Genomic DNA, 25,282 nt, shown 5'->3' with positions numbered 1-25,282 from the left:
CCCCCAGCGCTGCCTGCCCCGTGGAAAAAAACCCTCCTTCCCCAGCGTCACCCTGCTGAAACAGCAGTATTGAACCTTGGTAATATGTTATAGCTGGCCCCTAAGATAGTATAATCAAGGTAAAAGAAAAATGTCTTTTTGCTAGAAGTAAAATAAGATCTTCCCCCCACTTTGTAATCAATTGCCCTGTTGAATGAATGAGGTGTGTATGAAGAAGGCGTGGAAGGTAGCACTTCCAGACAGCTGCAACCCTTGGAGAGGGGATGGGAGCCAGACCAGATCAGTAGAACAGGTCAGCCACCGACTTGCTACTCGCCTCCTCAGCCCCACACCGCCCCGGCTCACCCACTCAGCCCCCCTCCCCCACCGCCGGCTCACCTGCCCCCCCGCCACTGCCCGCCCGCTCGTCTCCTCAGCCCCCCACCCCTTCAGCTTGCCTACTCACCCCCCGCGGGCCACACAGTGAGCCCACGCGGGCCGCATGTGGCCCCCGGGCCGCATGTTGTGCAGGCCTGAGCTAGAGGCTCAGATACCTCCTCTATTAGCTCCTTGAGTATTCTAGGATGCATTTCATCAGGCCCTGGTGACTTGCAGGAATCTAACTTTTCTAAGTGATTTTTAACTTGTTCTTTTTTATTTTATCTGCTAAACCTACCCCCTTCCCATTAGCATTCACTATGTTAGGCATTCCTTCAGACTTCTCGGTGAAGACTGAAACAAAGAAGTCATTAAGCATCTCTGCCATTTTCAAGTTTCCTGTTACTGTTTCTCCCTCTTCCCTAAGCAGTGGGCCTGCCCTGTCTTTGGTCTTCCTCTTGCTTCTAATGTATTGATAAAAAGTCTTCTTGTTTCCCTTTATTCCTGTAGCTAGTTTGAGTTCATTTTGTGCCTTTGCCTTTCTAATCTTGCTCCTGCATTCCTGTGTTGTTTGCCTGTATTCATCCTTTGTAATCTGTTCTAGTTTCCATTTTTTATGTGACTCCTTTTTATTTTTTAGATCATGCAACATCTCGTGGTTAAGCCAAGGTGGTCTTTTGCCACATTTTCTATCTTTCCTAACCAGCAGAATAGCTTGCTCTTGGGCCCTTAATAGTGTCCCTTTGAAAAACTGCCAACTCTCCTCAGTTGTTTTTCCCCTCAGTCTTGATTCCCATGGGACCTTACCTATCAGCTCTCTGCCTTCCTGAAATCCATTGTCTCTATTTTGCTGTTCTCCCTTTCCTTAGAATTGCAAACTCTATGATTTCATGATCACTTTCACCCAAGATGCCTTCTACTTTCAAATTCTCAACGAGTTCCTCCCTATTTGTTAAAATCAAGTCTAGAACAGCTTTCCCCCAGTAGCTTTTTCAACCTTCTGAAATAAAAAGTTGTCTGCAATGCAGTCCAAGAATTTGTTGGCTAGTCTGTGCCCCGCTGTGTTATTTTCCCAACATATATCCGGATAGTTGAAGTCCCCCATCACCACCAAATCTTGGGCTTTGGCTCAGGGGCAGCTGGAGTAAGGACACCTAGGTTCTCCTGTTGACTCTCTCCCTAGATCCTGGTGGTGGGGCAGTAGGCAAACACACCGTGGTATAGTGCTGCTTTGAATCACCCGGCACCGCACACCACACTCTCTGCTGGGCTTTAAAAGGAGTCCGCAGAAACACTCGTTTAGGGCAGCGAATTCGCGTGACAGGTAGGGTGACCAGACAGCAAGTGTGAAAAATCGGGACAGGAGGTGGAGAGCAACAGGAGCCTATATAAGAAAAAGACCCAAAAATCGGGACTGTCCCTATAAAATCAGGACATCTGGTCACCCTAGTGACAGGAGAGAGAAATATCTAGATTTTATTCAATAGCATTTAGCCCCATCACTCTGAGCAAGGTGCCTCTAGCCGGGTACCCTTCCTTTCCACCAGATCCCTTCCCCCGTCCCTGCCACCGAGCTCTGGTGATTGCCGATCCAGCTCCCGGGGAGCTCACTCCGTGGCAGCCCGGTCCCGGGGGGCTCGGGAAGGGAAGTCGGAGCGGGGAGGAAGAGCTGAGCCGGCTCGGCTGGCCCCTCCTTAGCCGCGCGTCACTGGCTCTCCAGCCTGTCACTTGCACGGCGGCCCTGCCCCCGGCTGGAGTGTGGGGAGGGGCGGGGCGGGCGAGAGGCCGAGGCCCCGGGTGCTCGGCGCGGGGGGAAGAGCGCGGACAATGCACAGGCTGGGAACTTCCTGCCGCGGCGGGTGCGCTGCCCGGGGGAGAGGCGAGGGAGCCCGGCCGGTAAGTGGGGCGCGCTCGCAGCACCAGCGGGAGGAGCCTGGGCTGCACCTTCCTCCTGCAGTCATGTCGCCGGGCTGCATGTGGAGCGGAGCGGAGCGGAGCGGGGGGCTGTGTCCGTCCGTCTGTCCCTCCCTCCCGCTGGGCGTGCTGGCAAGCCGGCCGCTCCCGGGGCGATGCACGGGACGATGCACCGGGCGCTGCCTGTGCCTGTGGCCCTCACGCTCAGGTGTCCGAGCGAGCGATTTGCTGGCTCTTTTGTGTGAGCGCCCGGCTAGGGTGGGCTGGGGCAGGCCCGGCGCTCTGTCTGCTGGGCTAATTTGGGGGGCGTGGGGGGGGGGAGGCTGCTTGTGCAGCAGCCCCACTTTGCAGGGGCTGCAGAGCCAGCTGTCTCAGGGATGCAGGGAGGGCTCGCTCCCCCCCCCCCGCTTTGTAGGCCCGGAGCTGTGCAGCTTTGTTGTGGTTGATTTGTTGGAGCAGCTGGTGTCTCACACCCCGGCTGCCGCCTCTGCACCAGCACCAACACACTGGGTGCTTGTATCTGCTCTGTTTATTTTCACGTGTAATCCCTCTTCCCGGGGGGGAAATCAACAGAATCAGGGAGACAGGTGGGTGGTCTCTGCCTGTCCCCAGATAGATCTGGCTCAGTGGGTATCTCTGCATGGTGTCATCAAAATGAGGAGTACAGTACTCACTGTTAATGTGAGAGATGGTTTATTGTCCTCTGCTTTGTAAACTTTGCATTTCTCAAGGGTTTCCCCTATTGAAATAAAACCAGCGATGATCAGAGTTCTAGTTCCCTCTCCTGTCTCCCCTTCAGTGCCCCTCCCCACGCACAAGGCTCAAACCAGTTGACCCCTGAGCGCTCTAAATTGCTGGTATTTGATATGTAAGGGTGGAACACAGAAGCTTTGTGTCTTCAGCTACTGAGAAATCTAAATCACTGATGGCTTCCTGCTTCTCTAAACATCTACCTCCCTGTTTAACGTGGTAACAAGATTATCTTTCAGTTTGTCATTGTGTGTGTGTGTGTGAATAGAAGTTATTTTCCTGAGGCTGGCTTACTAAAAATAATACATTAAAATGCTTTACCTGTGGCATTAATTAAAACAAACTCCCTTAAAGCATATCAACTCCTTCACCGCTAATGCTGTTTGTTGTATTTTGCTTAGCTTGGACCATGTGAAGAGATGTGTCTAGTTCTCATGCCCTAGCACAATGTAGCAAAATTTGACAAACCCCATAGGGAGATGTTTACGTGAACGTCAAACAAAAATGCATTTGAATTTTTTAAAATAACTTAAATAATTTTTGCCCCCCAAATTCCTGGGTGTTGCATGTAGGGGGATTATGGGGATGGATGGGAAGCTCTTTTAGACTTTGTCAGGGTTCTGAGAATCACATTAGCGGTTCTGACTTGTTATTGAAAAGGAGACTGTGTTTGAGGCTATAGGTTTCAAGTTTGAGCTTTACTGGGACTGTTGTTTCTTTCAGTTGAATGGAGTCCATAGATACTGCACATCTTTGCTGGTCATCATCTGACCCAGTCGTTCACAGAACCCATTGTACACAGAAGGCTGCTTGTGCAATACTTTCAACTTTTGCACCGAAGAGATTTGACTGTAAATGGCTTTGCTTGTCCTAAGTCAAATTTCTTATTGCTCACCTTTTAATGCCAACGTAGAAGATTAGGGCAGGCAAAAGGTCTTGCTGAAAGTCTGGTGGGTAGGAAAAAAAATTGCAATAAGTTGTGTTGTTGCAGTCAAACCTGCCACCAAACTTCTTTGGGACATATCCCTCATCAGACCTCTCAATTGGTGCTTCAGACTGGCATACAACACTGAATTCAGACCCAAATAACATTCAGTCCAGCAGAAACCCACTGTCCACAACAACGGGTATATAGAACTTTTAAACAAATTGCAGAGCAAAACCACTGCATATTAACTGAATAACTGAATCTTGCATCCAGCTTCCCTTGTTTATCCTGTTTTTATACCTGATAAGTTATGGACTTAATCATATTCTTAAAGCCTGTCTGTCACCATTTTAGCCTGAGTAAGCTTTGAAATATTTAAGTCATTGGTATTTGAATTTCTGTTTATTATTAAAGGGACCCAAGTAATACATTTCGGATCCAATCGTCCCCAGTGTTGGGTCTTTAGATCTGTGGTTTTTGTTGGAAACGTATCATTTTCTTGCTCTTATTGTAGTAATTATTTCCTGACTTTTTTTCTTTGTGTAAATGAGTAAAACACTTGCCAGATATGAGGGAAGGAGAGAGAGTTGTCAGATTTAAGTTGGTCTCCTGCTTAATAGCAAAGAACACAAACAAAGCTGTACATACACGGTTTCAAATAGGGAGAGGCAGAGGAATGCATATGTAGGCGGAATCTGCTTTCTAATTCTGTAGCAGACTAATGGAGGCGCTGGGAATTCTCCAGGAGGAGCTGTTATTTTTACACCCTGCTTGCAAAAATATTCGTGTTTTTTTTTTTAAGTGCGACTTCTGTAGTAATTTGCTTACTATCAATTCTTGTAGCTGTGATCATAATGAGCTAAGCATGCGTGAGGAGCACATCTGACTTATTCTTGAGGTTTGGCTGAGCTGTTTTCTTCAGATGGTTCTTTCATTCTTCCACTACTTTGTTCCATTGGTGCATGGATGTTCTCCTTTCACCTTCACCCAGGTGGTGGGTGTCATGGTAGACAGATAAAATCAGTTGCGGGGATGGGCATCTTTTTTGGCTGCCTCTGAAAGTAAATAAAGTTGTTCCATGTTAAAGTTCCTTTGCATGACACTTTACTAGGTCAGCACTCAGCTTGCTTTTCCCTCCACACCAGGTTTTTTTAACTCGCATTCCATCCTCTGAATGTGTTTCTCTTTCAGGGTAGGTCTATACTTACCTCCAGATCCGGCGATAAGCAATCGATCTTCTGGGATCGATTTATCGTGTCTTGTCTAGGAGTACTGGCATCTCCTCTCGCCGTCGACGCCGGTACTCCTGCTCGGCGAGAGGAGTACGCGGCATCGACGGAGGAGCCTGCCTGCCACGTCCGGACCCGCGGTAAGTTCGAACTAAGGTACTTCGACTTCAGCTACGTTATTCACGTAGCTGAAGTTGCGTATTTTAGTTCGAAGTGGGGGGTTAGTGTTGACCAGGCCTCAGAGTAGCTCAGAGCTGGAGCAGGAATGTCGTTGATGGCCAGATCATGCCCGCTTCCCAGCACCTTATTCCTCTACACGTCAGTGTCAGTTTGCTCCAATTCGTCTTTCTGATGCTCAAACACTGTGAAACATGAAATAGTTGGGTTTTTTTGAAAGGGGAGGGAGAGACTCTTAAGTGAGAAACAGAAGTTGGTGACAAAAGCGAATTTAGAGCTTGGAAAGTTGCTGGATTGACAGCTGTGTTGATTGACTTCCTCTGTTTACACATTAGACACAATGGGAAGAAAACTGTACTACAACCCCACCCAAGGACTTACCTCCCACTTGTAGGGCTGCCTCCCAGGGATCTGAGAGGAGTTAAGTTTCCCTGTTGATTCAATCTTTGGCCTCCCTGCTAGACTTGGTGCCAGACAAAGATGCAGATAGTGATGGTGGCTTTTGATAAGGATGCCTGTTCCCTGGGAGTTGGACAGAAACTCACCAACTCAAGACATTCACCCATTGGTCACTACACCTTGGTTCTAACTACTTTCCATCACAACCAAAATCTGGGCTGAATCCATGAGCTAGAGTGAAAGGTTCTGTGTCCCACTCCTTAAGCCATCCAGTCCATTCTTCCTGTCCCAGTGCAGATTTATTTTTAACACACTCTGTGAGGTGGGGAAAACAGTACAGATAAGTTTAGTGGACTTTCTTAAAGTGACCATGTATCTCAGTTTTAACTGGAACAGTCCTAGTTCTTCACAAGATGTATTGGAGTCTCAGGACCTTCTTTGAGACATCTGTTATATCACATTTTTATCAATCAAAATGCTTGTTTTTATAATGACAAAATGTCTGTCCAAAAAGTACGCTTAGGATTCTGGTGAGCAAGGTCTGTCTAACTACAATTGTAGTACTGCTGTGTAACTCTACCACTATAGATTAAAGAAGTACACCCTCCCCTCCCCTCCCATGTGAACATATTTATACCAGTGTAAAGGTGCTCTATCCAGGTATAACTTACTCCTGTAAGGAAAGCGGAATAAGAGCTGGTCTACACTGGGGGGGGATCGATCTAAGATACTTTGACTTCAGCTACGCTAGTCACGTAGCTGAAGTTGCGTATCTTAGATCGATTTACCTTCGGTCCTCGCGACGCGGGATCGACGGCCGCGGCTCCCCCGTCGACTCCGCTACCGCTGCTCGCTCCGGTGGCGTTCCGGAATCGACGGGGAGCGCATTTGGGGATCGATATATTGCATCTTAACGAGACGTGATATATCGATCCCCGATAAATCGATCGCTACCCGCCGATACGGCGGATAGTCTGGACATACCCTAAGCTGTACTAGTATAAGGCACATTTATACAGGTATAGTTCTGTCCACAGTAGAAGTTGTATTGGGATAATAATTTCAGTGATGATAGTTATACTGGTATAAAACTTCAGTTTAGACCAGGCCTCAGTGCTGACACTTTTAAAACTTTCCTCGTGGATATTCTGTTATGGAAGGTCACTCTGACTGCAGCTTTCCAACAGGACACTCTTTAATGGTGTGATGATTTCAGAGTTTTTGTTAACAAAGTAATTTATGACAGCTTATTTTGGGACCATGGCAGCGTATTTTAGAATTTTCATATCTGCTGGTATCAGCAACTACGACATTTTTTTCTAAAGCAAAGTACTAATGTTATGAGTAGGTCAGTACTGTTTTCTACAAAATGCTGTTTCTTTGCCAGCAGGGTCAGCAAAACAGTGTGTGAAATGGAACTTGTACGTGTGACTTATCGGGAGTGTGTGGGGGGGGTAATGACTTTTTTTGTTTGTCTCTGCAACAGGGTTATGTAGAGCACCTAATTAAATCTCTCGCACCTCCTTCCGCCCACTCCCCATGCAATACACTAGTTTAAATTATTTGGCATGAACTCCAGAAGTACTGGCACTGACGCTTCCTTTCCAACTTTGCCTCCCGCCCCTCCGCCTGTTACTACTTGTCACATCCCAGTGTAGTACAATCAGTCCAGTATACCCATTTGTTTTGCCTCCCTGTTTCTAGTGTGCTGCAGGCATTTGCACTGAAGGTGCATAACAGGCTTTGTAGAAGTTTAGGGTGTGGGGGAGGGAGATGAGTCTTTTGGCTCTCAGAAGAGGGTGCATTTCCTATATCTTTTTCCCTTAGGGTGGGGTGAAGGTCATTTAAAACAAAATGTGGGTAAAGGGTTTTAATTCCTCATTTTCACCACCTCCACAAAAAATCTGGACTGCTAGTAGCAGTCCCACTAAATCCCACTCAGATATTTGGCAATGCACCCAGAGCAATAGAGGAACACAGATGTTTCTGCTAAAATGCTCAGCAGTGAAATAGTTTACAATGTTAAAAACAACGAGGAGTCCGGTGGCACCTTAAAGACTAACAGATTTATTTGGGCATAAGGTTTCGTGGATAAAAAAGTCTTCAGATGTATGGAGAAGTGGGTTTTTTACCCACGAAAGCTTATGCCCAAATAAATCTGTTAGTCTGTATCCACAAAAACAAGAGGAGTCTGGTGGCACCTTAAAGACTAACACGGCTACCCCTCTGATACTTTTTACGATATTGACATTTCCGTGTATCCTCATTAGGCTTCAGAGTAACATTCCAAATGGGAACATTTCATGGCTCTTCAGATTACCAGTGCAGGCTGTTTGCAGGCCCAAGCAGATGTCACTGCATCAGATTACATCTGGGCTAGAAACACTTTTTAAAATGAGAACTGGAGCAACAGTTGTGTGTTTGTGGCTGCATAGTCCTATTACTAGGGCCCTACCAAATTCACGGCCATGAAAAAAGCGTCACGGGCCGTGAAATCTGGTCTCCCCCTGTGAAATCTGGTCTTTTGTATGCTGTTATCTTATACTATACAGACTTCACAGGGAAGACCAGCGTTTCTCAAATTGGGGGTCCTGACCCAAAAGGGAGTTGCGGGGGGGGATCACAAAGTTATTTTAGGGGAGGTCACGGTATTGCCACCCTTACTTCTGCGTTGCCTTCTGAGCTGGCTGGCTGGAGAGTAATGGTTGCTGGTCTGGCGGCCTGCTCTGAAGGCAGCGCCCTGCCAGCAGCAGTGCAGAAGTAAGGGTGGCAATACCATACCATTCCATCCTCACTTCTGTGCTGCTGCTGGCAGTGGCTCTACCTTCAGAGCTGGGCTCCTGGCCAGCAGACGCCACTCTCCAGCTGCTCAGCTCTGAAGGCAGTGATGCTGCCAGCAGCAGCGCAGAAGTAAGGGTAGCAGTGCTGCAACTCCCCTTCCCCCTCACACACAATAGCCTTGCGCACCCCAAAAAAAACCCCTCCTTTTTGGGTCAGGACCTAAGTTCCCTCTAAGCTGTGCAGCTGGGTGGCCACCCAGCAGGCTCTCAAGTGCCATGCACTTCAGGTGTCCCTCCCCCCACTGCCGTGCTGCTCCTGCTCTCTGCCTTGGAGCTGCTCCTGGGAGCATCCGGCTTGCTGTGCTGAGGGAGGGAGGGGGTGCTGATGTCAGGGTGTCCCTCTCCCCCGGCCCCTGTATCCCATCTCCACAGAGTGCGGGGGGAGGAGGGGATCACACAACAGGGCTCAGGACTACATGGCTCAGGACGGAGGGAGCTTTCTGGCAGCTGCTGCTGTGTGTGAACGTGCGGATCTATTTAAAAGGGCAGCATACTTAAAGTGGTGGGCAGAGTACTTAAAGGGGCAATGCGTGTGTCTCACTCACACACACTGTGTGTCTCTGTCACAGACATACACACTCTTTCACACTTGCTACCCAACACATACTTGTATCAAGAAGTAACAACAATAATGCTTCTTTCAAAGTGTGTTATTTTAGGTTTTTAGACTGGTCTATGCATTTCATAATTTTAATTTTTCTCTTACACTTAAATTTAATTCTTTGAGTAGTGAGTTCTAAAATGCCTAACCTGTCCTGACTGGAGTAATTATCCCTATGGTAACTTTTAAAAAATATATATTATATCTAGGTTTTTGATTTCTACTGGTGGCACACATCCGCACATTACCTCGATATGGTGCACATAACAAATTCATTCCGCACATGGATGAAAAAAATTAGAGGGAACATTGACTCAGGACCCCTGCTTTTACAACACAATGAAATTTCAGATTTAAATAGCTGAAATCGTGAAATTTACGATTTAAAAAATCCTATGACCCTGAAATTAATCGAAATGGACCGTGAATTTGGTAGGGCCCTACATATTATGCATAGGGACTGGGGAGATTTATTTTAGCAGTATAAGGCCTCCTCTACACATAGTCCCCTAACCAAAATAGTTAAACTGTGAGAGTGTGTGTGGATTTTTTTTTTAACTAACAGTTATACAAGTAGAATCTCTAGTGTGGACGCAATAATATCAGTATAACTGTGCTTATTCTGGTACAGTTTATTTCTCTGTACAGTAGGGGATTTGTACCTCTTTAACTATACAGTATAGATAGTTAAAGTGGTGTAGACAAGGCTGTAGTAGAATTACCACTGGGCTGTCTGGTGCTGTTATATTTGCTACATTCCAGACATTGTTGGTTCCTATTCATAGCTATAAATATTGTCTCAACTGTTGACTTACCTTTGCTAAGCTGCTTGCAAAGAGAAACTACTGCTGTGTGAAACTACATCTTGAGTGAAACAGTGCCTCTGATGGTAACAGATAATCTGATAGCACATTGCTTGCAATCTCTCTTGGAAGTTTTGCATGAGTTCTCTGCTGCTAACTGCCTTACATTGTGGGTTTTATTTCCTCAGTGTTCCCACTAAGGAAACACCCAGCTCCTCCCCAGGGAATAGAAAAAAAAATAGGAATTTCATTCTTGCATTCAAGTAAAACCCAAATGTTGCCTAGGATGCCCAGCACAATAAGTGCCTGAAAGTGCTGGGTTCTGTTTTAAATATTTGACATGAACCCTAGGGCAGTTCTTAGACTTTGTAAAGCTTTAAAGCCATGTGGAAGCTTGTATTTAAAAAATAATGTCGAAGTAGGAGATATGTCACTGGGTGTGTTTATTTTTTTTATCCCTAATTATATAGATTTTTGTTTTAAACAAACAGAACTGCCTGAGCACTAGCAGTAGATGTGTTCCTGGCTCCCAGATCTGTACTCGCAGGATCTCCTGTGTTCAATTCAGAAGAACAGGAGTACTTGTGGCACCTTAGAGACTAACAAATTTATTAGAGCATAAGCTTTCGTGGACTACAGCCCACTTCTTCGGAAGCTTATGCTCTAATGCTCTAATAAATTTGTTAGTCTCTAAGGTGCCACAAGTACTCCTGTTCTTCTTTTTGCGGATACAGACTAACACGGCTGTTACTCTGAAACCTGTGTTCAATTCCTGACTCTGCTACCAAATCCCTCCCTCTGTGGCTTGTGGCAAGTCTCTTAATTCACCACCTCCCCTTTGTAATGTGGGAGTGATGGTACTCTGCTGGTTGGCAGCTGTGAGAAGTAATTGGTCGTGGTGTGATTGTGAATCCTAGCTTATCCTAAGCTCCCATTGGTTTCAGTGCGAGTCCCAAGTACAGTGGGAATGCAGGATCTGGCCCTGACAACATAAAGCTCTGTATACTATCTACTGCATAGAATGACTGCATTTAGCCTCCAGTTTAACTTGTTTGCAGAGAAATAGCACAGGGTAAAACAAACTGTGGCAGTCTGGAGTAAATACCATCTGCACCCACTGATTAGTTTTCTTTGATTAACTGAAAATAATCTCTGATGCAACACAAGGTGTCAGTCCACGTGAAACAGAGGGACTCAACAAGGTGATTACACACATGGCTATTAATGGAATAAAATGTCCCTAAATCCAGAGGTGATATTTTCCCAAGTCTGTAGAATGCAGAATGGGGGAGTTTTTTGTTAGCCTTTAAACACCATGGCTATCAGAGTCAACAGTGGATTTTCTTTAAACTTTTTTGTCAAAACATTAAGGGGCCAGCATGATCCTCTGCAAACGATTTGGGCAAAAGTCATTTGCATTTTGCCACCATACTTAGATGAAGGTGTGTAACTCTATAGAAAGATCCACTGACTAGCAAGATTCTCTGCTGTAGTTAGGAGCGGCTGTATAATAGCTTTCTCTTCTTGCCAGCATGATCAGAAAAATCTGTCTCACAGCCGAAATCGAGGCCAGGCTGCATGCAATGTGAACACTGTTTTCCCCTATCTATATAGACAAAGAAGGAATGTTGCTGTAGCACTGGGAAGTTGTCAGTTGTGCAGGTATGTGATTGTCTGACACAAGTCTTGGAATACGATGCCGCAGCGTGGAGATGTATCTGGTTTTAGTTTTTAAGCACTGTGGGTTAGGGCCTGTCTCTGACTGTAGTCTTGCCCACTGGGGCCCTGATCTTGTTTGGAGATTCTGGGTGTGTCTGTACAGGAAAAAACCTTGGAAAATTAGCACCCACCATTTACTGCAGACAGGATTTGGATGTTCTCCCATTGTGATATGTAAACCTGCCGTGTATAATGATGTAGACTAGGAGCTATCTTTTTTTTTTTTTTTTTTTTAAAACCATCTCATACACTGTTGCCATCAGTTGAGCTTCCCCAGTAGTAGCAATGTGGTATTGCTACTGTAGACAGTGCTGCAGATAGCTGCTGATGTCCTAACCACTGGGTTGTATAATTGTATACTGGTGGAGCATGATGATATATTTAAAATGCTGGTGGCTGACTGAGTTTATCCTACTGAGAGCAGGAAGAATGGCTAGGGTTCTGGCCTAGGACATGGGGAGACTTTGGCAAGTCCCTTAGCCTTGCTGTGCCTCAGTTCCCCATATGTAAAATGGGGATAATAATGCTTCCCTATCTCAAGGGGTGTTCTGAGCTTACATACATTAAAGATTGTGAAGTGCTTTGACATCTACTGATGAAAAGCACTATGTTAGTAATAGGTGGTGTGTATTATTCTAGGACAGACAAAATCTAGGCCCCCCAAAAAAGCCTAATGTGGCTGAGATGCAGTCTCATCCCGTCATGGGTTCTAACCTTGTTCTCTTTCCTTACGGATACTTTTTTTTGCCCCTGGCAACCATATTTCTGGTTTAGTTCTGTGGTTACAGAGTGGGTATACATTGTTATCAGTGCTGATTTTGAGCCAGGGTGAGCTTTAAAATAAATGTTTTTCCTGGTGGGTGTTTTTTGTTTTTTGTTTTTGTACTACATTTTTGCAGTGGAAGTGCTTTTTAAATTTTTTTTTCCCCACTGTTGTTCTGTTACTATGCCGTTTGCAACAACAGGCATCTCCCTGCTGCGGGACCAGCACTTTGTGCTAACAGTATTGCCGACCCCAGTGATGCATCTTCAGTAGCGGGCGAAAAAAAAAGTGTGTTCTTCAGTCGAGGTAGCCTCAACATGAAGAAAATTCCTAGTGAAGATGGAGCTCATCTTTAACTCAGCCTGCTCTAGGGGAAGCTGGGATTTACCATGGCCTGCTAATCTGTGTGAAAACTACAAACTGCCTTGTCTTCACTAGGAGGATTTTACTTTGTTTTAGTTAACCTGAGTTAACTAAATGCAAGTTGGAAAAGCATCTTTTTAGGCCTCAAAAAACAAGAGACCGAACCAAAAGTAATCATGGGATTGACTTAATAATGAGATTTTTTTCCTTTTTATATATTAAAAAAAAAAAAGGGGGGGAGTGCTTTTTATTTGCCTTTTGAGCCATAAGGGGTCACTCGGGTCATCTTTCAAGATTTTTTTTTCCACAACCATGAGGTCTACGATCTCTCTCTTTATTTATATTTTAAGTGAAAGCTGAGATTCGCACATAATGGCAGATTCCAGGGACCGGGGCTTTAAGAAAAACACAAAGACCATGTCAACAGGACAAAATTATATCGATTTAATTTATGTTGGCATACAGCCACCATAGTTATTAAATCGCTTGTGTGTGCGCACACTTGGCTTCTTGTGTCAGCGGAGTGTATCCTCATCAGCAGCGCTTGTATCGATTGTATTGTCTGTCTGTGGGGATTTTGGGATGGCTCCTGAAGGCCAGTAAGCAGTGTCTGCACTGACATTGCACTGACCTAATTACATCATCAGTGACACTACGCCGCTCGGGGAGCGGGTGTTACTAAATCAGCATAGGGAGGCACTTACATTGACAGCCAAATTTAAATGAAGACACTTCCACAGTTATGTTAACACAAGACAGTTTATGTAGTGTATACCAGGTCTAAGTATCGTAAAACTTATTGATAAAATCATTATCAAAACTGGTTTAGGTGGACACTCTTTTAGTAGCAATGGGCTGCCAAGGCATTCAAACATCCATATCCAGATTAGGTTTACAACCTATGTAAGGCTGAGTTGGTGTCTGGATTGAGATTAGATGGTGTATAACCTTGTAAATGGCTTTCATGAGATTTCAACTGCATCCCCACCTGATGTGGAAAATAGGTCCCTTCATGCTTTGGAACTGACCTGGCATCAGAATTGTAGAGGTGGCTTCGCTAACTGAAAATCAAATGGGTTGGGATTTGAGATCCAGTCTTGACCCATCTTTAACTGTTAAGGAGAGTGGAAACTGAGCAGGGCCCTTTCCTATAGAAGCTATACAGTGCAAGGCATAGCCCTGTTGCCTTGATCATTTGCCACCTTTAGAGCAGAGCCTTCAAACTAGGCATTGATTGTGCTTTATATATGTGTTTCTCCCCCAGACTGCTAGAGAGAGAATTTCTTGTAGACTGCCCATGTCCCATGGTTGCCTTAGCTAGGAACAAAACTTCCTGTAGTGTCTATCTCCTGCTGGAGTTAGGAGAACTGCTAAAGTAATTGCAAAGCAACCACCTCAGTGTGATGGGGATTTGGGAGTGTGCGTGGGAGGAAGCAGCATGTTCTGACAAGGTGCAACCTTTGGAAAGTCTCTCTGAAGCCTTGTCTACATTGGCAAGTTTCTGCACAGTAAAGCAGCTTTCTGCATTGTAACTCCCAAGGAGTACACACTGCCACGCCAGTTAGTGCACAGAAACTGCACAATTGCAGTGCTGTAAAAAAACCACCCCGGTAAGAGGCGTACAGCTTTCTGCACCGGGGCTACAGCGCCGTGGTGCCAGTGTAGATACCCTGGTTGATTACAGCGCCGTGATTGGCCTCCAGGAGGTGTCCCACAATGCCTGTTCTTGCCTCTCTGGTCATCAGTTTGAACACTACTGCCCTATAATAATAATAATTAATAATTAATGGAGATATCCCATCTCCTAGAACTGGAAGGGTCATCGAGTCCAGCCCCCTGTCTTCACCAGCAGGACCAAGTACTGATTTTGCCCCAGATCCCCAAGTGGCCCCCTCAAGGATTGAACTCACAACTCTGGGTTTAGCAGGCCAATGCTCAAACCACTGAGCTATCCCTCCCCTGCCCTCAGGTGACCAACCGTGAGGCGTCCTCCCCCCCCCCCCGCCCCCCAATTCCCTGGGAATTTTGAAAGTCCCCTTCCTGTTTGCTCGGTGATTCATGTAGTGGTCTCAGTGCATCTTTCCAGGTGACCATGCCTGCTCCACGCACCAGGCGACCCCCCTACATGGAGCAATGCTGAGCTGCTGGACCTCATCAGCATTTGGGGAGAGGAGGCTGTCCAGTCTCAGCTGCACTCCAGCTGTAGGAGTTATAATACCTACGGACAGATGTGATGATGCATAATAGAAAGGGGCCATGACCGGGACACACTGCAGTGCAGGGTAAAAGTGAAGGAGCTGCAGAATGCCTACCACAAGGCGCGGGAGGCAAATCGCTGCTCCGGTGCTGTGCCCACGAGCTGCCGGTTCTAGAAAGAGCTGTATGCAGTACTAGGTGGCGACCCCACCTCTACTGCAAAGCCCACTGTGGATACTTCGATGGCTCACATACCCATCGAGAGTGGATCGAGCAAGAAGGAGGCAATCTTGGACTAAGAGGGAGACCCAGAGGCAGAGGACAACTCGGAGGTCAGACATGCATGCAGCCAGGAGCTCTTCTGGACCCTGGAGGAGGCTAGCCAGTCTCAGCTGTCGGATCTTGGCGAAGTGCAAACAGAAGAGGAGGCCCATGGTAAGAGGCTTTGATTTTGGGAATTGCTGAAGCAAGTTGTTGGGGGCAGGAGGGATGCAGAAAGCAGGCTTGTGTCTGTCTGACGCATACCACCACATGCCTAGTCTGAGCGGCGGACCAGGCTGTTGATTGACTCCCTCACTTCATGGGAATCTGTCTCGGAGATCTCCACGAAACTCTCAGGGACATACTGGGCAATCTGCTGCTGCAGGTTCTTTGGCAGTCTTCAAGAAAACCCTCCCTTGATTCCCTGCTCACCCTCAGCAGCGGGATATCTTCCATAATGAACACAGCCTATGGAAAATGTGGGGACAGTAATGATTATAAGCCCCTCCCCCTACAGTGCTGGGTCTCCCCAAGAGCCACGTGCCTAGTGTACAGTATGGTCCTGGGACACTGATTTCCCCTGCCCTCGTGGTTACTCACTATTTTGGGGGTCTTGTGGCTCCTGTGTGCTTGCCTGGAGTCAGTCAGTTAGTGACAGGTACGTGACTAGTGGTGGTGTTTTAAATCACTAAATCAGTGGTCTCTGTTGCAAACAATACTGCTTCTATAAAATGTTGTATTTTGGCTTCACAGATATGGCCTGGGGAGCCCAGCCTCCCTCTTTGTTATTGCCGGCTGAACGGCTGCGCACAACTAGAAAGCAGCCACGAAGAACTAAAGAGGACTTTCTGCGTGAAGTCACGATGCTCTCCACGGCCAAAAAAAAAAGAATTGAAGGAGTAACAGGACAGCAAGAAAAGGGACTGAAAAGAGAATGCAGCACGCCAGAATGAAGCCACGGAGCAGCTCTTAAACTTTATGGAATTTCAAACAGACAGGATCCAGACGCTACTAGCATTGCAAACCGAGCAGTTCCGCACATGCCCTCCCCTGCAGCCGCTGTCGCAAAACTCTTTCCCATGTACCCCCCAGACACCGCCAACACACTCTTATCACCCTCCTGGCTTCAGTCTGTACCCTCTGTATTCCACTCCTGCCCCATCACAGTCCAGCCCTGCAGACTCCCAGTACCCACTGCACTCAACACCCGTCCCTCTGCAGTTTAGCCCTCCTGAAGTACAGTACCTGCTGCACTGTACTCCAAAGGACAAAGTTGCATATGATACCTGGACATACACAAATCTTTAACTGTCCCAGGACCTCACCTCCTCTTGGGACCCTCCCTTCCCCCATTCCCCACAGTGCTGATGTGTTTTTTATTTTTGTTTTGTCTCTCCTCTGGTGGTTGTTTTTTTAATAAAAGAATTGTTTTGGTTTTAAAGCAATCTTTATTCCATTAATTGAAAGCAAACAGAATCATAGTGCATTGTCTGCACCAATCACAATCGCTTCCTAGCATTACAAGCACTACACTGCTAAGCATGGCAACAAATATTAGTGGCTTTCAGCTTCAAATTGCTGCCTCAAGGCATCCCTGATCCTTATGGTCCCGCGCTGCGCCCCTCTAATAGCCCTGGTCTCTGGCTGTTCAAATTCAGTCTCCAGGTGCTGAGCCGCAGCGGTCCAGCCCTGAGTGAAACTTTCACACTCTTCCCTTCACAAATATTCTGGAGCGTACAGCACGCGGCTATAAGCATAGGAATATTGTCATCAGCTAGGTCCAGCCTCCCATATAGGCAGCGCCAGTGGGCCTTTAAATGGCCAAAAGCGCACACAACAGTCATTCTGCACTTGCTCAGCCTGTTGTTGAACCGCTGCTGTCAAGGTGCCCGGTTTATGGCTTCATAAGGGGTAGGCAGGATCACCAAGGATCACAATGGGCATTTCAACTTCCCCTACAGGGGATTGCTGGGATGTGAAGCAATGCATCATGGAACATTGGGACAGGATGCAGGTGGCATGTGACCCCCTCCGCCTTCCCACAACTCTTAGCGGCGGAAGAGATTCTCTGTGGGATAGCTGCCCAGAGTGCACTGCTCTGAGTACCACTGCAAGTGAACACGCTATTGCGCAAGCAGCTGACAGTGTGAACACACAACAGCGGTTTCCCTTCAGTGCTCTCTGAGTGGCGATGTAACTCTGCGAGTGTAGGCATACCCTAAGTTTCGTTCCTCCCTTCTCCTTCCTGCCTTGGGTAAATGCACACTCCCTAGCATGGTTGGCGTTAACAGGAGGGATGGCCAAAGCATAATATTGTGCATCCCAATAACGTTGTTTAATCAAATTTACCAATGACTTAAGTACGTTTGCCAAGTAACAAGGGAGCTCCTACAATGGAACTTGGGGTGGGTATACAGGGTATGTGTCAAGTGAATGCTTCTATAGCAGGGACCTCTAAGGCCATTATACACATCAGTGAAATTAGTGAGGCAGGTCAGTATTTCCCCCCCCTGCTTCTCAGAGGGGTGAAACTGAGGAACAGAGTGGTTGACTTGTCTGAGATCACACAGCAAATCAACAGCAGAGCTAGAAATAGCTCCTAATTCCCAGTCTAAGCTCTAATACTGTACTAAACTCACAAGTTGTACAGTGCAGAGCCAGTTCTGGTGTGGCAAAGTGCCCTCCTTTGCTTTCATTCTGTGTGCATGCTTAGCTACCATACATGCTGTCACTGCAGGGCAACAGTCTGTAGGGGGGGAGGGGAGGATGAAGTCAGTTTTCAAATTGCTACCTGCGTATCACTCTGTTTTGTAATGTTCTAGTAACCATCACTTTAGTATAATTACAACCTGCCCCATCCACTTCTTAGCCATTAATTTTAGTGAGCAGGGCGAACGCCAAGGCTTTTATTAATAATAGAAGCCAATAAAAATGCTGCTTTCTTGCTCCTCCGGTGACTGCCAGGTCCCCCAGAGATTCAAGTAAAATCCTTCGTCATCAGGATTTGCCCTCAAGTCATGGGTGTTAGGAGGCCCATGATTTGGGTGGTTCCCCCCCTCCCCCCCCATACAGGATCTTTGTTTAAATTCGGGGTGAGGGGGAAGCTTTACTGGCCTCAGACCAGAAAAATCGAAGCTGCAGGCATAAAAGTCCAGCAGTGCATATCAATTTTCACTGGATTTATTCTCTCTTCCCCCACGCCCTCCATCCCTGTCCCAACGCCAAAAAGAAACAAATTTATTTTGTTCACATTGAGCCAGCATCAGATTAAAGCCTCTATCTCTGGTGTTTCTGAGATGATCTGATCAGGGAGGTTTGTACTGAACTGTTTTTTAATGTAATTCTAGCTTTCCTGAAAGATGTTTAAAGACAAGTGAAATCTAGTGCAAATAAAAATCACTCTCTTTATTCAGAGAAACACTGTCAGTTTAGTGCTTGCTCTTTGAATTGGTTGTATTTAAGTGTTAAGCGCAAAATGTAGATAGGGAATATTTTGGAGAATTGTTTTGGAGAAGCAGAAAGGCGCCGAGATCAGGGGGGCTAACTAATACTAGAAAGTTGGTGGTGACTAAAGTCAGTGCAGTGAGTTTGGTGGGTCTTAGTCCAGTACTCTGTGGAGATGTAGCAACAACACACATGCTCTCAGACAACCACAATGAGCCAGAGAAAGCAAATCTGTCTCTCCATATGGGAAGTGTTTATATTGAGGAAGTGGTACTTCTGCCTTGAGGATAAAATGGAGGCTTAACAAATTAGCAATCTGGCAACCAGCATTAAGTTCAAACCCCAGTCATTATTGAGAGGAGAGACGATAAAAAGAACTAACCTATAGAGTGCGTTATAGAGGTCTCGCTAGCTAGTGTTCTAACTGTGGACGTGAATGTGCCCGACCTCTTTGCCTTGTTTCACCAACTCAGGTGATTCCAAGCCAAGCATTAATGGTTTCTCATGTCTCCTTTCTTTTGTCCCTTTAGATCAATCATGATGCTTTGGTCCACACATCCTGAAGAAGACTCTGCTACCAATATCTTCATTTCCAGCTAAATATACGTGGCTGTAACAGCTGCCATGGAAACGTGCTGTACAGAGGAGGCCGTTGGAACCAGCTCTCCATCTGTCATCTGCAGGCAAGTTGAGGGAGGGGACCGGAAGCAGGAGGAGAGCAGAGCAGGTGACCGGCTGCCTGAATGGAGCGATGTTTCAGTTGTGGCTGTGGAGCAGGCACCCCCTGGCAAGCTGAAGAAAACTGCCTTCAAGCTCTTTGGGGGGAAGAGGAGCATATGCACCCTGCCAAGCTTCTTTGGAGGAAAAAATAAAGGCCAAGGGAAGGGAGCCTCCAAAAAGGGTCTCAGTAAAAGTAAGACACACGATGGGATCAGCGACGTTGCATATGAGGATGGGAAAGGGAGGTTGCGGTTGGAGAGCCCCTTGAATGGAGGGATGGACTCGCATCCTCGCCCGCTGCCAAGCTCTCAGAGCGCTCACTTGGCAACAGACGCCAGCGTCAAATTTGAGTTTGGCAGGCAGGAGAGCTCTCCCTTGGGGAGTGCCGAGGGCTTTGAGAAAAAGCCCAATGGAGACAAATCGTTGTCCTTCCCTAGACCCAAGAAAGGGCTGAAGGGTCTTTTCAACAGCATCCGGCGCCACAGAAAGAACAAAACGGCTGAGTCTGAGAAAGCGGAGTGGGCTGCTGATTGTGGGGATGGAAAGCAAGCCAAGAAAACTCGAGAGGCGGGGGCTGAAACCCAGCGAGCCTCTGAGGAGGAGAGTCCAAGAGGCACCCCTCTCCCCGCACCATGCACAGGGAGGTTGGATGGTAACTGCTCGCTGAGCACAACGACCAACCTGGGAGAAAACACCGACTGGCTCATGGCTGCTCAAAGTAGCTCGGAAGGAGATGCAGCAATGGTGCCAGTGGGCAAAGACGATATTCTAGATGTGAAATTGGATGCAGAGACTATTGTCTGTGCCAGCTCCTCCTACGGTGGCCTCCCAGATGCACACCATCCTGACTACCCAGACAACGACCCCCCTTCAGTACACTCCGGAGACCAGCTCAGCTTGATCTTTGGAGATGTCACTTCCCTTAAAAGTTTTGATTCCCTCACTGGGTGTGGAGACATAATTGCTGAGCCAGACATCGACAGTATTGCTGAGAGCACGATCTCCGTGGAGCGCAGTAGAGACGCTGCCAAGAGAAGCTCATGCCTTGTCACTTACCAGGGAGGAGGGGAGGAGATGGCCAGGCCAGAGGAGATAGAGGAGTACCTCCAGCAGCTGTGGGAGGGCACCACCGAGGCGGACAGCTGCTACGAAACCAAGCTGCCTCAGCCCATAAACAGTCCCAACCTGCAGGGAGTGAATAGCAAGCTGGAGACTTGCGGCTTACATGAGGCGGCGGCCCATCTGTATGCTGGAGGTGTGATGGATGATGTAGAGCTCTTAACACCACCCAGTGACCAGCAAGAATCTGCCCCCAATAGCGATGAGGGTTATTATGACTCTACCACACCAGGGCCAGAGGATGAACTTGGGGAAATCAAGAAGGACCGTCTCCCAAGAGACAGTTACAGCGGTGATGCACTTTATGAGTTTTATGAGCCCGATGACACCCTGATGAGCCCCTCTCTCGGGGACGAATCCTTATTTGAGAGCAAAGCATCTCATCCAGAGATCTTCAGCCGTTTCTTAGACTTTGCTGTCCCTGCCGAGAAGAACCTTATTCAGATGATGGGGCAGAGCAGCGGAGTGATGGAGACTGAGGAAGAGAGGCTGGCTGCTATTCAGAAACAGCTGCTGTATTGGGAGCTTCAGAGGGAACCAGCTGTAAAACATCTGGATGTCCCCAGCAAAGAGAAATGTCCCAGAGACAAGCAATACATTGAATGTAATACTAGAGCAGCCAAATTAATTGGCAAAAATCAGAGTTGCCTTGGTAGCGAGCAAGTTGCTTCTCCAGTTTTGAGCAGAAGTGTAGATGCTGGGATTTCAGTGTCGAGACTGGAAAATCCTGAGTGGAGGGACTTTCAAGGGACACAGTGTCCAGAAAAGTATTACAATGGCCAAAAAGCCCAAGGAAGTTGCCTTATTCAGCTCATGAAAAACAACTCTGTGTTTGATTCTGATTTGGATCATGCAGTGTTTGGGGGACTAAATAGCTTAGTCCCAGCCAAAACTGTGACCGTGACCTGTCCCAGCTACAGAACACATGACCCTGATAGCTGTTTTCAAAATGAACACCGCAGCAGAGTGGAAAACTGCCTCAGGGAACCCCAGACAGAAAGTGAATGTGAACCCGAGCATGCTGTTAACTTCTCTCAGGCGCTGGTTGAGTTCACTAGCAGCGGCACTCTCTTCTCCAGCCTCTCTGAAAGCCTTGGTAGCTCTGATTCAGGGTCTTCCTTCACTCAGAACCTTTCTGTCCTTCCAACCATGGTCACTTTTGACATAGTGGATGTGGAGCAGGAAGGTGAGGGAGAATGTGAGCAGCATCTGGAGATGAATGCCGACGAGGACATTGCTGCATCCTTTGAGGCCTTTGATGACAGCTACGTGCAAAAGGAGTCCTTTGCTGAATGTGATGAACGAATGTTCCCGGGATATCCCCAAGACTCTTTCCAGAGCTGTAACTGGGGTGTTGGCAGCCTTCCCCGTCACCTGCACCTGCACGGCTTGAGCCCCTCCATGCCAGCACCACTCTCCATCAACAGAAGGAGCAGGTCACTTGACACGGAGAGCTTGGAGTTGGAGCTTGCAGATATGCCTCTCTCCAAGAATGGCCTTAAGCCTTGTCAGCTCTGGTCTAAATGGGACAGTGGCAAAAAGGACTCTGTCCCCAGGCTGAGCAGAAGCAAGGATAGCATTCAGCTGTCTCCTTCCGAAGGAGGAGAAGCTGATGGGGTCCTTACTTGGCCAGGGTTGCAGCATGTAGAGTACAAAGCCGAGTTTCCCTCAGGGGGAGAGAAACCGTGGAGCTGTACTCCGACTGCAAGGGCTGCTGTTGTCGAAAGCAACTGGAATACATCTGAGCAGTCAGAAGTGAATTCCCCTTACGTGTCCCTGGGATGGAACAATGCCAGGGAGACTCCGGACAGGATGCCTCAGGATACTGGGGCCAGTAATTTAATGCTTCAGACACCTAGACACATGGTCAGACCATCCAATTTACCTCTGCAGATTGAGACAAGACAGGCCCAAGAGGTGTCTAGCTCCTACAGGTATCCTAGAGAAAATATGGCCAAAAAGCTGGCTCGCGTGCTACCTTTGGGAGAAAAAGGGGCTGACTTACCTCAGAGCTTCGCTTTCACGCAGTCCCCTAACAAAACAGCAAAGTGCAAACTTGTTGGCATTACACAAGGAACGCTCCAGTTTCACGATGGCACTGAGACCTTAAAACCCTCAGCTTGCTTTGCTGAGCGTTATGGAAGCTCCAGTACAGACCTGCTGAAAGAGGGACCCGTACATGGGAACACGCTGCCCATTAGCTGTCAAAGCACTACAGTGAATGTAACGGTAGCCAAATAGCTAATACTGGAGGGCTGAGGGAGGGCAGCCAAGGGTTAACTTTCAGGGAGGGGTGGGGTGGTGGGAGGGGGAAAGTATACTTCAATGAGTGGTTTTCATTTAGAATTGATCCAACAAAGATGAACTCTTCTCTCTTGCAGTTGCAGTTGGGTGCAGTATGTAGTCACTCACAATGCTGCTGGTGTTCTGCACTGCTGTGGGTGCTCTGTTGTGGTTTTGTGTAGGCCACCTCCTAGTTTCGTAGACTAATGCTTGAGGCACCAGTTTTTGTTAGTGTGAACCACCACTCTATTGACTATAATAAACTGTGCAGAGCAAGTATCAATACATAGTGCAGTTGCTGTTGGAATAAAATCCCCTGGAAATAGACTCCCAGTTCAGGCTAGTTTTCTGCAGATCTATTTAAAGGAACACCATCAACTGCCAAAAATCATAACTCTGAATGTTTTTAACAAGAAATGAATGGCTGTAACTGTAGCATCAGAGGGATGATAAATAATATCTTCCCAGTGTGTTTGCTTTGTGCATTTGGCAACACTTGATACACACTCAGACTTATGGTTTCACATGTGTGGTCCTTTCCTCCCATTTATGTGGATCTTTCACACAGTGACATGGGGAAAAAACAGGAAAAAGTGGATGTAAAACTAGAAATTGGCAGGGGACTTGAGACAGGTGCAGTACCTGAAACTACTTAACAATTAGAACAATATTCAAAAGCAATTAAAGGTTTTTGTTACAATTTACTTCCGGTGAAGCTTCTTTTTGACAGATTTTGGAATGTTTTCCACACTCTCTCTCATCACCTCAGATCCCTTCTCAGGGGAGAAGTGAGAGAAAGTATGGCATCTGCATCTAGTTTGTTTTCTCCCCACCAAAGCAAAAATCATTCAAAAAGAGAAACATTTCAAGCCAAACAGAGAACTTTCCTATAGATTTTCATTTTGGTCAAAAAGATCTTTTCCGTTGTGTGTAGCAGTGGGGAGGGAGTTTTCCAACCAGCTCTATTTTTAATTCACTTTATTTAAACAACACCCCGTGCGCCCCCCCCCCCCCCCCCCAATAAAAAAGCAACCTACATGTTGATGGTGTCCCTTTAAGAATAAAATGTCAACAGTCCCCTTATTTCTTTGGAGTGATCAAACTTCATGGTATATAATGTTCAGCCGAAATATTTTTCTTATGTGCTTTGCCCCATCTCCCTAAGACATGGGACGTGGCTCTCTGAGCTGTGGTGCAAGTGAAATATCTTTTATATAAGCTAAGTTGGATCACGCCCGTAGCTGTTAAGTTGCAGATGTTGATGCTTTTCTTCAAAAGTAAGTGTTGTGTTTTGGATTTTTATTTTCTTTGCATACATTCATACGAGGAAAGTATTCTGTTAATTGGAATACGGGATGTAACACAGCCTAAATTAGGCTTCACAATTTCTTTCTCCCGTCTGGAGGAAACGACAAAGCTGCACATAGTGCCACCCTTTTGCTCCCACACCTTGCAGGGACGATGGAGGAAGTAGCAAGCTGTGGAGATGCACTTTGCTCTTGAGAGAGGGCTGATTGCATTGACAAAGCTCTTGAAAGCACCTGTTTCGGGCTGTTGGAGCAGAGCACATGTCTAAACGCAAGGAAACTCCTTTGTCCTTGTCAGTCTTAAATACATGATTTCAGTCTCTTATATAGATCTCTTTTCCTCCTAGCTGGGTCTTGCTGAGTCTCTCCATGCCTCAGTCAAGGTTGATATTCTTGGACTTAATCTGGTTCCTGGTGGACTACAGTGCACTAAAAAAATTGCCCTTTCCTGTTTTTTTTGTTTGTGATGCAGAGAGACTTTCTCAATGGTTTAAAAATAAAATTGCAAAATTTTAAACTAGAAATATCAGGTCCTCCTCTTTCTGCCTCCTTTTGGCAAAATTTTTGGAAGATCTGAATAGTGATGTCCCACATGTATCTTTCTATCACATACTCTCCCCAGCTAATACTGATTCTGAAATGTGCATAAATTCCAGTCACATCAGATAACCAGGCTACAACTCTCTTATCCAATAACCCAATTACAAATATGTTTCCAGTTTGTAGTGTAGACTGGAGCTTAATGGTTTTATATACCCAGGCTGAAAGTCCCATCTATGATACACATTTGGAGTCATGTTCCTAAATGGATTAGCAAACATCTGAATTGTAACCAGGTGTGACGGTTCCTTCCCCACTCTGAACTTTAGGGTACAGATGTGGGGGACCTGCATGAGAAGCTCTAAGCTCAATTAACAGCTTAGATCTGGTCTGGCTGCCACCACTCCCAAGTACTAATTCCCTTCCCTAGGTAGCCTTGAGAGACTCTTCAACAATTCCCTGGTGAACACTGATCCAAAACCCCTTGGATCTTAAAACAAGGAGAAATTAACCATCCCCCCTCCTTTCTCCCACCAACTCCTGGTGGATCCAGATCCAACCCCCTTGGA

At 46.7% G+C, this 25,282-nt stretch overlaps 1 protein-coding gene across 1 annotated transcript; it reads left to right on the top strand.

Annotated features, from left to right (window-relative positions):
• Positions 1 to 18,705: 18,705 nt before the first annotated feature.
• AMER1 (APC membrane recruitment protein 1) lies at positions 18,706 to 25,132 on the top strand. The gene has a single exon (XM_034782314.1). The coding sequence runs from the start codon at positions 19,369 to 19,371 to the stop codon at positions 22,822 to 22,824; it is 3,456 nt and encodes a 1,151-aa protein (XP_034638205.1). The 5' UTR covers positions 18,706 to 19,368; the 3' UTR covers positions 22,825 to 25,132.
• Positions 25,133 to 25,282: the final 150 nt, after the last annotated feature.

This window comes from Trachemys scripta, chromosome 9 (assembly GCF_013100865.1).
Source record: "Trachemys scripta elegans isolate TJP31775 chromosome 9, CAS_Tse_1.0, whole genome shotgun sequence".
Lineage (NCBI taxonomy): Eukaryota > Metazoa > Chordata > Testudines > Emydidae > Trachemys > Trachemys scripta.
Note: the sequence above shows the minus strand (reverse complement) of the source record. Positions and strands in the feature narration are given on the sequence as shown.

Excerpts from the sequence above, each read along its gene's own strand:
- AMER1 (XM_034782314.1), top strand. The coding sequence starts at position 19,369 with ATGGAAACGTGCTGTACAGAGGAGGCCGTTGGAACCAGCTCTCCATCT.